This window comes from Carassius auratus, chromosome 29 (assembly GCF_003368295.1).
Source record: "Carassius auratus strain Wakin chromosome 29, ASM336829v1, whole genome shotgun sequence".
NCBI lineage: Eukaryota > Metazoa > Chordata > Actinopteri > Cypriniformes > Cyprinidae > Carassius > Carassius auratus.
Window position 1 is genome coordinate 11470840 of NC_039271.1, and position 13972 is coordinate 11484811.

The 13972-nt window shown below is 36.5% G+C and overlaps 1 protein-coding gene across 1 annotated transcript; it reads left to right on the forward strand.

Moving 5' to 3' along the window:
• Positions 1-1251: 1251 nt before the first annotated feature.
• LOC113048072 (zinc finger protein 436-like) lies at positions 1252-11288 on the forward strand. The gene is made up of 9 exons (XM_026209574.1): positions 1252-1344; positions 1787-1989; positions 2982-3074; positions 5788-5883; positions 6677-6787; positions 6912-7032; positions 7591-7867; positions 9407-9459; positions 9549-11288. The coding sequence occupies exons 1-9, from the start codon at positions 1341-1343 to the stop codon at positions 10769-10771; spliced, it is 2181 nt and encodes a 726-aa protein (XP_026065359.1). The 5' UTR covers positions 1252-1340; the 3' UTR covers positions 10772-11288.
• The last annotated feature ends 2684 nt before the right edge of the window (positions 11289-13972 follow it).

Genomic DNA, 13972 nt, shown 5'->3' on the forward strand with positions numbered 1-13972 from the left:
TTAAGTAAGTTAAAGTTGTAATAAATACAGTTATGTGGGCACAGAAAAAACAAAGTAATTTGTTTTACAAAAAAAAGAGTTAAGGTTAATATTAATTTATCACTATAAGGACAGCACCTGGAACAGGTGTAAGTGGTAAAATTTCTTGGAGTGTGGTTGGACTCAAGGATTGTCTTTTAACCTAACCTTAGAATAACTGAGACTTGTCATGGCACTTGTATACTGTAGTTGTTCTCTTGTTGTTCTGATTGCTTCTGTTGTTCTCATTTGTAAGTTGCTTTGGATAAAAGCATCTCTATGGTCTACATTTGTAAACTGCCAAATGATTAAATGTAAATGTAAATATGGAAAATTAATATTAAGAATATTGGACAGGAATTGGAGGAAATAGCGGATTCGATAGATGTAAAAAATATTAAATTCAGTAATACAGTACACATGTCAGCAGTTCCACTGTGGATGTTTGTAAAGCCGATAGTAGATCTTTATTTAACAGAGGAAGTGAAGAAACAGTATTGTGACCCAATAAAAATAAGAGATAGTAAAAAATATATGGATAAAAATATTATAATATGACACAGATATTTACTGATGGTCCAAATGTTCCAGAAAACAGGAATAGCAGCAGTTATTCCACAATATGAAATAGTTCTAAAGAAAAGAACACCCAGATTTTTTATTGTATATACAGCAGAGTTTGTAGCTATATTGTTATGTCTTTAAATGCATGGTAGGAACCTTGGGGAAAAAAAGAAGGTTGGACGACATCTATAAAGAATTCAAAAGGGAGTAGCAATATGTTAAATTAACATGGGATTAAGAAGACTAGAAGAATCAGTGATCATAAGAATTACAATAGAACTGTATTAAATGGAAGTCTAAATAGCATGCATTCTGGGATTTTTGAAACTAGGGAGCATGTACTGTTGCATTGTAGATTATATAACAACAAAGGACAAATGCTAGAAGCTAAAGTAATGGAAGAAGGGATGTTAAAAGATACATTACTAGGCTAAGCTGAAAAGGAATAAGAATATTAGATTTGCTTTGTTAAAATATCTTAAAGATACAGGAAATTGTAATGTAATTATAAATATAATGATTTTTATTTGTTTATTTATTTATCATAATAAATATTCATATATAATACATATAAAAGCATTGATGCGCTACACTCCAGTTCAGTTGGAGGCGGTAATGCACTAATAATCTAGCCTGTCTGATGCCTGAAGAAGAAGAGGTCGAGGACGCATGCGCAGTGTGTAACGAAACGAGTCAACGGACGAAGTTGGAAACAAGACCAGTCTCTCAATCCAAATATATATTTAAAGAAAGAAGCGATGGGTGTGTATATAGTCATCTACCTTATAGTCATTTTTATTATTTGTCGTTAAATGTGTAATGCTCACACAGTATTTCTCATGACTGAGCTGTTGATGTAGAAGAGTATCATAGCCCTGGTGAACCTCATGCTAGATGTGGCTGATGGATTAATTAATGGCGTGTAATTTAACGTTATTATTATTTGTATTTGTGCCTTTGTTGCATATAAGTTAATATACATGTATGTGTGTATATGCAAAACACGTATATTTATATACAACATGCATATTAATTTATATACAGTATATGTAATATATATATATAGTCTTATGTCTTAAAGTCTTATGTTTAAATTATTTGAATGTGAATTTCTTACTTTGGATTCAGAATACTGAATGGCAATCTTTATGAATACATAGAAATGTATAGACATACAAGTGTTTGTGTATCTCTGTCTTTGTAGAGTCTGTCCCTCCTCTATCCGCACTTCGCCTTCTGGTTTCTCCTCTGCGTCTCACGTCTGCCTTTATGTGGCAAGTTGTCAAGGACCAGAATGTGGAGCAGTTTGGAAAACTGGAAGAATTTGTTTCTGTGATGACAAACCTTGTGCCAGAGCTTTTAAGTAGGAGGCAGAGGGCCACTTTGATAGTAGGGCTGCGGGCAAAGGTAAGTTGCGTTTGTGTACTGTTTTCGTTACGGTTTTCATTGAGATCTGTTCTTACAGTGGAAAGATGTGGCTAGGGTTTCCGGGTGGGTCATAAAAACTTAAATTGTACAAGAAAGTCTTAATTAGGAATATGCCGCTATCAAATTTTCCTGTTGCGATTAATTGCTCATGCTTTTATCACAGTATACGGTATTATTACGGTATTGCAATTTTTTTAAAAAAAGTGGTCATAATACAGTATAACAGGTTAAATAACTTTTTTATAACAAAAATTACTGAACATTTAAATACAGAAAAATATATAAAGTTAAAAGTTTTACACACATTAAAGAACCATAGGTGTCACTTTGTAATAAGACCTCTTTAGTTAACCTTAGTTAATGCATTAACATTCACAATGAGCAATAGCTACATTTGCCACAGAAGTTATTGAAAAAAATTCTTTGTTGAAAAAATACAACTCTTAGTTCATGTTAGCTCATTAAATGACACAGCTGCAACTTTAAATTTGAATGTGTTGTTAAATATTGGAACACCTAAAATTAATGAATGTTCAGAAGAATTTTTAATTTGCAGTTTGTTAAATAATGTTAACTAATGAGGCCCTAATGTAAAGTGTGAACGAACAATAAAGAATCAATGTTGTAGTCCAGATTAAAATAAGAAAAAAAATTTAATAAATAGCCTGTTAAGTCTTAATATTTAAGTATTTGCCACTGCGATGAACACCATAGCAAATCCACAAATTTGAATGGCTAATTAAATAATTTTAGAAAGTAGTACAGCTACTTTATTAACACTGACTTACAGTGCATTCAAGCTAACATTTTTTACCTAATGTGTTCCCTGGGAATCGGACCCACAAACCTTTTGCGCTGTTAATACAATGCTCTACCAATGAGCCACAGGAAATGTAAATTTATTAGATGCTGTCTATTATGGATTAATTGTTTAAAAAGATTTGTTATGTTCACTGTAATTAATCTTTTAGATGATTCTCGAGATGTGTCGAGGTGAGCTCCCAGCGGACCTTCATACTGTCAAATCACACATTCACCAAATTCAGACTGCTGATTTACTAAAGGTATGTGAAGTCTGGATGTTTTATTTTTGTTTGTTTGTTTTTTTGTTACACATCTATTTGTGTCTATATTAAATTTAAAAATGTTTTATTTTAATGCAACCCAACTGAAGCACTCAAAATGTATATTTGCTCTTTGCAGTTTAATTTACTTTCACAAGAAGATTCTGATTAATATCAGAAATGTCTGAGTATGTATGTCTATTATGAAGAACTTCAGTAAGGCAGTCGTGGCCTAATGGTTAGAGAGTCGGACAAAAGTTGCGGGTTTGAGTCTCTGTAGCAGCAGGGATTGTAGGTGGGGGGAGTGAATGACCAGCACTCACTTCCACCCTCAATACCACGACTGAGGTGAGACCCTTGAGCAAGGCACCGGACCACCCACTGCTCCAAGAGTGTGTGTTATGTGTTCACTAATCTCTGTGTGTGTGCACTTTGATGGAGTAAATGCAGAACACTCTTTTTGAGTATGAGGCACCATACTTCAGTACACATCACTTTCACTAAAGACAACTTTCAGGTTGCATGTGGACCATTAAAAATGTCCTAATGTAAAAAAATAAGAATTTAATAAAAATTTCTTAAATGTTTGTTATAGGAGTCTTAAAGATGCATCCAAACTAACTCAGCATTAAAGCATTAGGTTTTATTCAGTGCAACTCCATTCATAGTAAATACCCGTTCTAGTCTTAGCACAACTTTCACTTTCAATGTGAAGGATATCAAAACTGATTCAAGATGCCCCCCCCCCCACCAAAAAAGAGAAAAATAAAGAGCATCAACAATACATTGCAATGCTTGTTTTGATACAAATGGTTTTGATTTCCTTACTAGATGTATCTACAATACGCAAAAACTTTTTGACATTGGTTCTTCTGTTGCTCATCAGAAACCAGACTTTGAGCTCCTAAACACCCAATTGTTTTTTTGTTTAGAAACAAAGCATCTCCGCTCTAAACTAGATTGTCCTGCTGCAAATTCAGAAGTGCTAAAGGAGTCCCCCTCCTCATGTCAGCATCCCCGGGCCTAGACTGGGACATGTTCCGGACATGTTTCCATTATATAGTAAATCTATCAAAGCAGCCAAGCATCAGTGTGTAGACAATGCAAAGACATATCTACCAACACTAGAAACTTGTAGCAGTGAACACTGCTGTATTTCCACTGGACAAGCTTGAAACTAATTTTGCGTGCTTTGACAGTAAAGTTGCCCTCAACAGAGCTCAAAACAAAACCACCCTCATGGAGAACGCTTTTACAGGCAAAAGTTAATTAATTCTATTAGGGATGCACTGAATATTCAGCAACCAAAATGATTCAGCTGAAAATAGCAAAAAAATCTCTTTTGGTGTTCGGCTGAGTAAGCGAAAATGCGGATGTACAGAACGCAATCAAATAGACGCACGCACTAATTCAGCTAACGGCAGTGTGAAAGTATTTAAAACTATCAGAAAGACGCAGAAATCATTACAAACACGAACCACCAACAGTGAGAGACTGTTTAGTGCTGTATCACGTCTCCAATAAGAAGAGGTGGATAATGCTGGTGGTAAGGTTACTCCATGATGATTGAAATTGCAAAATGACATCAGACGATTAGTAAATAAACTGCATAATGTTATATTTTCTAATGCACGCTGGAACCACTGCACGAGGTCGCAGCACCAGGGTTCAAAGTCCAAAGCGCGAGGAAAAACTGCATGGAATTTGTTACTCGTCAGTTGCTCAGTAACGTTTTTGTGAAATTAAATAAAGGCATGTGACAAGGTGATACGTGCGACAAAAACTTCTTCCCAAATTCAATAAGAATCATTTAGAAATCTGCATGCTTTTGTCAACAAAAAGAAGCTCTGAGATCTTTCTGTGGGTTTCTGCCAAAATAAAAGCTGAGGAAAAACCAACAACTCATAAATGATGGTATTATAAATGATGTTGACATTCATAAATGATGGTATTATAGTTGTTCTGTCATTCTGTAAAATGAAATAAAAAAGACAATAATAATGATAATAATTACCCTACGACAGCTCCACTAATACATTTATTTGTTATAACTTTCACAATACATATCATACAACAGTGTGCATTATCTATACTACTTGTGCTGTACTTACACATGTATTACTTCGTTCTATACAACCTTGTTGTGTATTTTGCATAGTTTAGTATATATTTTTACTCCGCATACTGTATTGTTATAAAAATATTAATAAAACGTTATTATGTTTATATATACAGCTGTAATGTAATGGACTATGTAATTATCTTTTCCGCATTTGCTAGCAAATACTTATTAAAAGTGACATGACATTCAGCCAAGTATGGTGACCCATACTCAGAATTCATGCTCTGCATTTAACCCATCCAAAGTGCACACACACAGCAGTGAACACACACACGGAGCAGTGGGCAGCCATTTATGCATAATTTTCTTGCTCAAGGGCACCTAAGTCGTGGTATTGCCTGCCCGAGATTCGAACCCACAACCCTAGGGTTAGGAGTCAAACTCTCTAACCACTAGGCCACAACTTCCCAATGTATGTGACAATAGTTTTCTTGAATTTACTCTTGTTTTAGTGAATTTTGAGTATGTGTGTACTTAGATGCATCTTTTTTTTTTTCTCTCCTTTTTTGCACAAATTGGTGCACATCCCATTTACTACCTTTAAAGTTTAAATTGGCATTAATGTTGTCTATGTAATTTGCCTGTCCACAGGTGAGTGACACAGACATGGAGAGTTTACAAGACAGCGTACTTCAGCTTGTCCTGAGCTTGCTAGAAGACTCCATAAAAAGAGAATACTTCTTTCAGGTCAGTGACTTTAAGATCCATAAAAAAATAGAGATGCAATGCAGATAAATTGCAGAATAAGTACGAAATCTTCCAGATGAAAAAACAAATATGTAGACGTGTATGTGATGTATGTGTGCTGTCAGAACAGGGATTTGTAGAGGGTGTTTTAATATTTAGTTTCGAGTGAAATGAAATGCATGGACTTGTGACCCAACAAACCAAACTTGATGTAGAAAAGCATAATGAATCTTTAACTAATAATTAAATCACAAACATGAAATGCAGATTCATGCTGGAACATTGTAAATGCACTTTTCAGCTGGTCTGCCTCCTTACTGTCGGATAAAGCTCAACACTCTTAGTTCACCTATGATAATAATAATAAAATATACACACTTTTAGCGAAGGTGTGCACGGTAAAATTTGATAATCCAAGGTCAGCAGGATTGAATAAATCGAGATTAAATCAATAAAGTTTTGTGGTATTATTGAAAGCCAAGTCTTTTCAGGAGCTATGTGTAACTGCAAGAAAAAATTGCATTTTAATAAGACCTTGTAATTGCTAGAATATGACAGGCATAACTTTTTTTTTTTCTATCGGTGAATGTTTGTTCCCAGAGTTCTCTAGCACTTTGAAGTGAAGTCTGCAGTCTTCCTTTGTGTCAAAGATATTTGATGTTTTTGATGTCCAGCCTGGATAAGGAATGATCCATTTGGTTTGAGAGCTGCTGTGGAAGTTAAAAAATGAATGGCAGTATTTTTTATGGGTTTGTATGATAACTTAAGATGAAAGAGAGTTTTTGTTTTCCAGGAGGTATTTCCAGTTGAGTACGGCCCTGACTTTGACAAAGCACTGCAAGTCCTTGTTGGCTTTTTTCTCTCCAGATTGGAGCAACTTCTGCCTGTACCAAACTTCAAACAGGTCTAATGATACATGTTTGTCAAATATCTTTACCATATCTAAGTGATTCAAACCAGTTAGGTCTTTACAGTGCATGAAGCATTGTGATTCTGTTTATTTTAAACATAATTTTCTTTCATTCCAGCTCTCATTGTTGCTCAACTGTCAGCCTGGGGAACTAGATGCATGTGTGGATTCGGTTTGTAAATCACAGAATTTACTATCCTTGCTGCAGACAGATGTTTGTGGGACTTTGGATAAAAATGGTAAAATTCATTCCGCTTCAGGGTCCCTTTTATCAAACTTCGCTTACTTGGTTAATCAGATATTTTACAGGTCAGCTGGGCACAAACCTAAGACATGTTTTGGGGGAACATGTTTTCAATAATGAATGTAATTGTTTCAAAATTTGTGTTTTGGGTTTGGATGTGTGTAATTTATTTTGTAGAAAAAAACATAAAAGTATAGTCAAGTTATGTTTACCACAGGCTTTATTTTACTCATTATTTGAAAAACCCCATTATAAAACCGCATAGGAATTACTCTTCTGGATTCTGACGTCATCGTTTCCGCTGTCTAAACTTCACCCAGCATGCAGATTTGAAATCTTTATATGCTGCTCTTTTAACATTGCTGGATACCCTTGCTTGGTTAAAATGGAAAATGTTAAATTTATGCTAAGTCACACCAAAACTTATCTGGATAACCACGTAAGCCTTGGTTGAAGAATAGGACCTACTTCTGTTAATGTAAAAATATTGTGTTGAGCACAATTGGTCAATGGCTAATTATTATTATTTTTTTTTAATATATATATATTTAAGTTCTTCCAACAATAGTGGAGGATCGAATCGTGTCATCATTGTCATTGCCACCTGCTGGTGATTCAGTCATTATAAACCAGCACAACAATGATGGCAAGCTACTGGCTATTGATTCTGAAAATCAGCCAAACCAACAACATGGTGTGGACAGGGAGGATGTGATAGCTGATCCAAATGTCCAGGATGTGGGATCCACCTTCAGCAGTGAGTCCTCAGAGTCCTCTAGAGGCAGTGATGGAGAAAAGGAAACAAACTCTATTGTCGATGAATTGAAACAGTAAGTTTCCAAATTTGCCTTTTCCTTTGTTAGTTGAGGACACTTGATTGATTCCACAGACAATATTGGAAGAGGGCTGAACTGGATGGTGACATCACTGAATGATCAATGAACTGACTTTAGCTGGAAAAATTACTCCCTTATGGTCCTCTTGAATAATTGACTAACTATTTTCTGTTTTGAAACGATCAGTATTGTACAAAGGGTTACAGTACTGTGCAAAAGTCTTAGGCCACAAGTATTTTCACCAACAAAAAATGGTTTTAAGTCGGTTATATCTATCTTTTGCTGTAGTGTGTCAGTAGTCAATTTCAGTTTACATTTAAAGATTATTTTTACCATTAATTGTAATAATAATCCAGTAAGATTTTTGTTTACACAAGCAGTCTGACAACAGCCGGTGCTCCACACAGAGATCTGATCTCACCATCATCCAGTCTGTCTGGAATAACATGAAGAAACAGAACAAACTGAGACAGACTAAACCCAGAAGAACTGCGGCAATGTCTCCAAGACACTTCAAGAAACATACCTGCAAAGCTACCTGAAAAACTTTTATTTTCGCGTCAGAGGGGGAGTGTAAGGCATGTTTATAAACCAAATAACTTAAGTCATTTGTGGATTAGTGCGTACTGGAGATGCGAACCATTTCAAACGACTCACTTTGATTTGGTGAACTGGTTCAACCGGTTTACGAAGAAGATCTTGCTTGAGCTAGAGCTTGTAACACTCCAAAGAGAAAGGAAAAATTTAAACCCCATCATTTGACCCCTTTAAATAAATAGAAGTTAGTTAATTAAAATCTATTTATGGCATTATTTTTGACGAGTGTCTCACTTAAAAGTTTTTACAGAAATGCCTAAAGCATTGCATAGTACTGTAGCTATGCAGGTTTCTTGAAGCGTTTTGGATTTGGAAACTTAAAACCATTTTTTGTTGGTGAAAATACAAGTGGCCTAGGACTTTTGCACGGTACTGTAAATAAATAAAGGTACTTAACTTACTTAACCTCAACAAATTACCAGGTGGTGTGGGTTGGATGGTCAGCTATTTTTTTTTTTCAAAAATCAACTACTCAGTTACTAACTTTGACTAAATTATTTATTTATGTAATGTATTCCAAAATATAATAGTCCAAAAAATAATCACTTCTTTCTTCACTTCTAGCCTTTTTTTCTTTCTTCGGTGGAACACAAATCCAGATATTTAAAGAATTTCATCAATTTTTTTTTTTTTTTTTACATTAAGAGTTATTAGGGTCCCAAGCTTAAGTTTATCTTAAAGTCATTTTGATTTGCAACATCTGAGAAAGTTTTGAGAGTTTCTTGAGCAAGAACTTTTACAACATTCAAATGTTAAATGTAAAATTCAAAATCTCTGATATGAGTGAGATCCATAATTAGTCTGTTTGTAATCTAAATGTCTCCTTTTTTTGTGAGGACTTGTGAGCACATTACTAAAGAATTTGCTCTGTAGTGTTCATAAATTGAAAATATAAATAGTTTTGTTGTAAAAAGTTCCTGTTTATTCTTTTTGTAGGAGTAACTCAGAAGAGCCAAGTGTACCATCATCCACCGATGATGCTCATAGAGGTACAGCCTCTCTGAATGTCTGTCAAGATTTTCATTATATCTTTTCATCTTTTAAACAAACTGACTATGTTTGTCATGTTTTCCTTTAGGTGATTTAGTTTTTCAGACAGCTGTGCCTCTCCAACGGTCCTCTCTTGACACCTTCCCAAACTCACCTTCTAAAGGCTTCCACTATGCAGGCAGGACTGTACATAAATGTCAGCAGTGTACAAAATACTTCATCTATCGCTCTGATCTTGTCAAGCACCAGGAAATTCACACCCAGGTGGGGACACATGAGTGTCCTCAGTGCGGCCAGGTTTTTGACGATTCAGCGCAGCTGGTGTCACACAGGAGCACCAATTGCAATTACAGAGTTTTTAAGTGCATCAAATGCACAGCCCACTTTAGATCCCTCAGGACCCTATACAGGCACAACCGAGTGCACAAAGAGAAAACCACACATAAGTGTCCTGAATGTGGACGGCTGTTCACTAGCCTGTCAAGGTTAGTTAGTCACCGGCGAACTCACCGAACTCCCACTGTTAAAAAGAACTACACTTGTAAACAATGCAACGAGACTTTCGGGTCGTACCGAGCCAGTTTAATCCACCAGAAGATTCACAAAGTTAAAGATGACCGCCCGTCTAAACCGGAACGGCAGCCAGGAAAGTGCCGATTTTGTGACTTAACTTTCAATGTTGACAGCGAATTAAGAAGCCACCTGAAGACCCATGCAGAGTTCAGGCCATATATATGCGACCAGTGTGGGAAGTGTTTTTCAGCAAACAGCAGCCTGCTTGCCCACCTCTCGAACCACACAGGGGAGAAACCTCTCCTTTGTTCGCAATGTGGAAAGCGATTTTACAGCAAAATCCAATTAAAATCCCACATGAGATGTCATTCTGATGAGCGGCCGCACATCTGTCCATACTGCGAGAAGCAGTTTTCACTGTCTGGGAATTTAAAGATCCACATCAGAATTCACACCGGGGAGAAGCCGTACGTTTGCCATCAGTGCGGAAAGGGTTTTGTCTCCGCCGGATGCCTGCAGGTGCATCTGCGCTCTCACACAGGAGAAAAGCCGTATCAATGCAAAATCTGCGGCAAGAAATTTGTGGTTTCCAGTCACCTTACGGCGCACATGTGCTTTCACACTGGAGAACGTCCACACTGCTGCTTGCAGTGTGGGAAACGGTTCATCCGGCGTTATGACTTGAGCAAGCACATGTACACTCATATTGGGAAGAGGCCGTTCCCATGTCCTCTGTGCCCAAAGGCTTACACGTGTCGTACACACTTAAACAGGCACATGAAGAGCCACAGTGTTTGACTTGAACCATTTGTCATCCTGAGTGCCTTGTGTGGAATGAAATCCATCATGATCTTCAAAGCAATAGTTCACCCAAAAACGAATCATTTTCAAAAATTCTCAAAACTCCATTATTTACTCACCTCCATGACCAGCGTCCATGTCTAAACCCATATGCTGTTTTGATTTGGGGTGAACTGTCTCTTTAATAAAAACATGTTTCATCTTTGCGTCCTGCCATACTGATGCCCTTGAACTCGTGTGAGCTGTTGTTGTTTCATTACAACAAAGTCATTTGAAGAACTGCTGCAACATTTTCATGCATTACTGATGTGTAACAGTTTCGTCTTGTGGATATGTTGTGTGCAATATAGTTCCAGAGCTCACTTTTGTTCTTTTAGATTTAGGGTTTTGTAAGATATATGATTTAAATCTAGAATTATCCTCAGTTAACAATTAATGAAATGTGCTGAATAGTATAACCTCATACTAAACTGTGTTGACGACTTAAAAGTGGGAATAAAAAATCATACAAATCATGAGGTGCAGTGTCATTTTTTTAAATATATATTTTACCACTTTTTTCAAAATAGAAATAGGCTACTGATCTTTATATCTTCATTTTCCTGTGTAAAAATTAAATAAATAAAGTTTTGTAGCCGTTATGCACAATTAAAATAAAGAACTAACCCCTTTGTTATGTGGTAAAATTATGTAAAAAAAGAAGAAATCAACGCCATTATTATGACGTCAACAGAATCTAAAAACCTTGATACAATCTGTTGAGTTGATTTTCATTGTTATAAACGTTTGTCTTAATCAAATTAATTAACTATGAATTATCTATTTACCATTTAATTAACCACAACAAAACATAATTATCAGTAACTTGCTCTGGCCCCCAAATATAACTTGAGAGACCAATATAAAAAAGAAGAGGGAAAGTCACCGTGATTCAAGTTGAACGATTTGTATCTCCCTGTAATATTAAGAACATCTCTGCTTTAATAGGATTTCAGAATTGTATGCTTAAATCGCTTATAAAGTTACTTTTATTAAAGAAATTGCAACATCTGGATGTCTTCCGTGTTTATGCTTTAGCGCGTGTATACGTTTATCTTAAAATAATCAGTATCCAAAAATAATGACGATATTCAAATTTCGTCATTTTTGACGATTTTCAAAATCTGAATCAGAGCAAATTATTTAACTGGTGAGTAGTGATTATATATTAGCGTATCTGTGGAAGACTAAATATTAGACGTGTATTAAATTGCCACATTAAGACTGATTACTTACTGTAAATCTATATTTTTCATGTTTTATGTACTGTAGCCACTTTAATTAAACTCTGACACCGTTTGAGATTAAGGTATCAAACCACTTGTAAAACATTCAGAATATTATTCCCATATGAGTATCATACACCTTCCGTCACATTGATGGTTTATGGCTTGAATTATGACCCGTCAGCGTTGATTGACAGGTTGTCATATGTCAAATGTGTACCTGGTCAGATTTATGAGCGGATTTATGGCTATATGTCCCCTCTGTCATCCTGATTGACATGACAGTGGTGTGTCAAGTCAAGTCAAGTCAAGTCACCTTTATTTATATAGCACTTTAAACAAAATACATTGCGTCAAAGCAACTGAACAACATTCATTAGGAAACAATGTGTCAATAATGCAAAATGACAGTTAAAGGCAGTTCATCATTGAATTCAGTGATGCCATCTCTGTTCAGTTTAAATAGTGTCTGTGCATTTATTTGCAATCAAGTCAATGATATCGCTGTAGATGAAGTGACCCCAACTAAGCAAGCCAGAGGCGACAGCGGCAAGGAACCAAAACTCCATCGGTGACAGAATGGATAAAAAAACCTTGGGAGAAACCAGGCTCAGTTGGGGGCCAGTTCTCCTCTGACCAGACGAAACCAGTAGTTCAATTCCAGGCTGCAGGAAAGTCACATTGTGCAGAAGAATCATCTTTTTCCTGTGGTCTTGTCCTGGTGGTCATCTGAGACAAGGTCTTTACAGGGGATCTGTATCTGGGGCTCTAGTTGCCCTGGTCTCCGCTGTCTTTCAGGGCTGTAGAGGTCCTTTCTAGGTGCTGATCCACCATCTGGTCTGGATACGTACTGGATCCGGGTGACTGCAGTGACCCTCTGATCTGGATACAGACTGGATCTGGTGGCCACGGTGACCTCGGAACAAGAGAGAAACAGACAAATATTAGCGTAGATTCCATTCTTCTAATGATGTAGCAAGTACATAGGGTGATATGGGAAGTGTTCCCTGTTCTGGTTTGCCTAATTAATGCAGCCTAAAAATCCTTAAACGGATTTGGATATTAGAAGCATATTAGTGTGTTATGTGTAAATCAGGTTAAAGAGATGGGTCTTTAATCTAGATTTTGCCTCCCAAACAATGTTAGGTAGGATATTCCAGAGTTTAGGCGCCAAATAGGAAAAGGATCTGTCGCCCGAAGTTGATTTTGATACAGGTCCTTCTAAAAAAATTAGCATATTATGATAAAGTTCATTATTTTCCATAATGTAATGATAAAAATTAAACTTTTATATATTTTAGATTCATTGCACACCAACTGAAATATTTCAGGTCTTTCATTGTTTTAATACTGATGATTTTGGCATACAGCTCATGAAAACCCAAAATTCCTATCTCAAAAAATTAGCATATTATGAAAAGGTTCTCTGAACGAGCTAATAACCTAATCATCTGAATCAACTAATTAACTCTAAACACCTGCAAAAGATTCCTGAGGCTTTTAAAAACTCCCAGCCTGGTTCATTACTCAAAACTGCAATCATGGGTAAGACTGCCGACCTGACTGCTGTTCAGAAAGCCATCATTGACACCCTCAAGCGAGAGGGTAAGACACAGAAAGACATTTCTGAACGAATAGGCTGTTACCAGAGTGCTGTATCAAGGCACCTCAGTGGGAAGTCTGTGGGAAGGAAAAAGTGTGGCAAAAAACGCTGCACAACGAGAAGAGGTGACCGGACCCTGAGGAAGATTGAGTTATTGAGTAGAAACATCCAGAGCCACCGTGCACAGGCGTGTGCAGGAAATGGGCTACAGGTGCCGCATTCCCCAGGTCAAGCCACTTTTGAACCAGAAACAGCAGCAGAAGCGCCTGACCTGGGCTACAGAGAAGCAGCACTGGGCTGTTGCTCAGTGGTCCAAAGTACTTTTTTCGG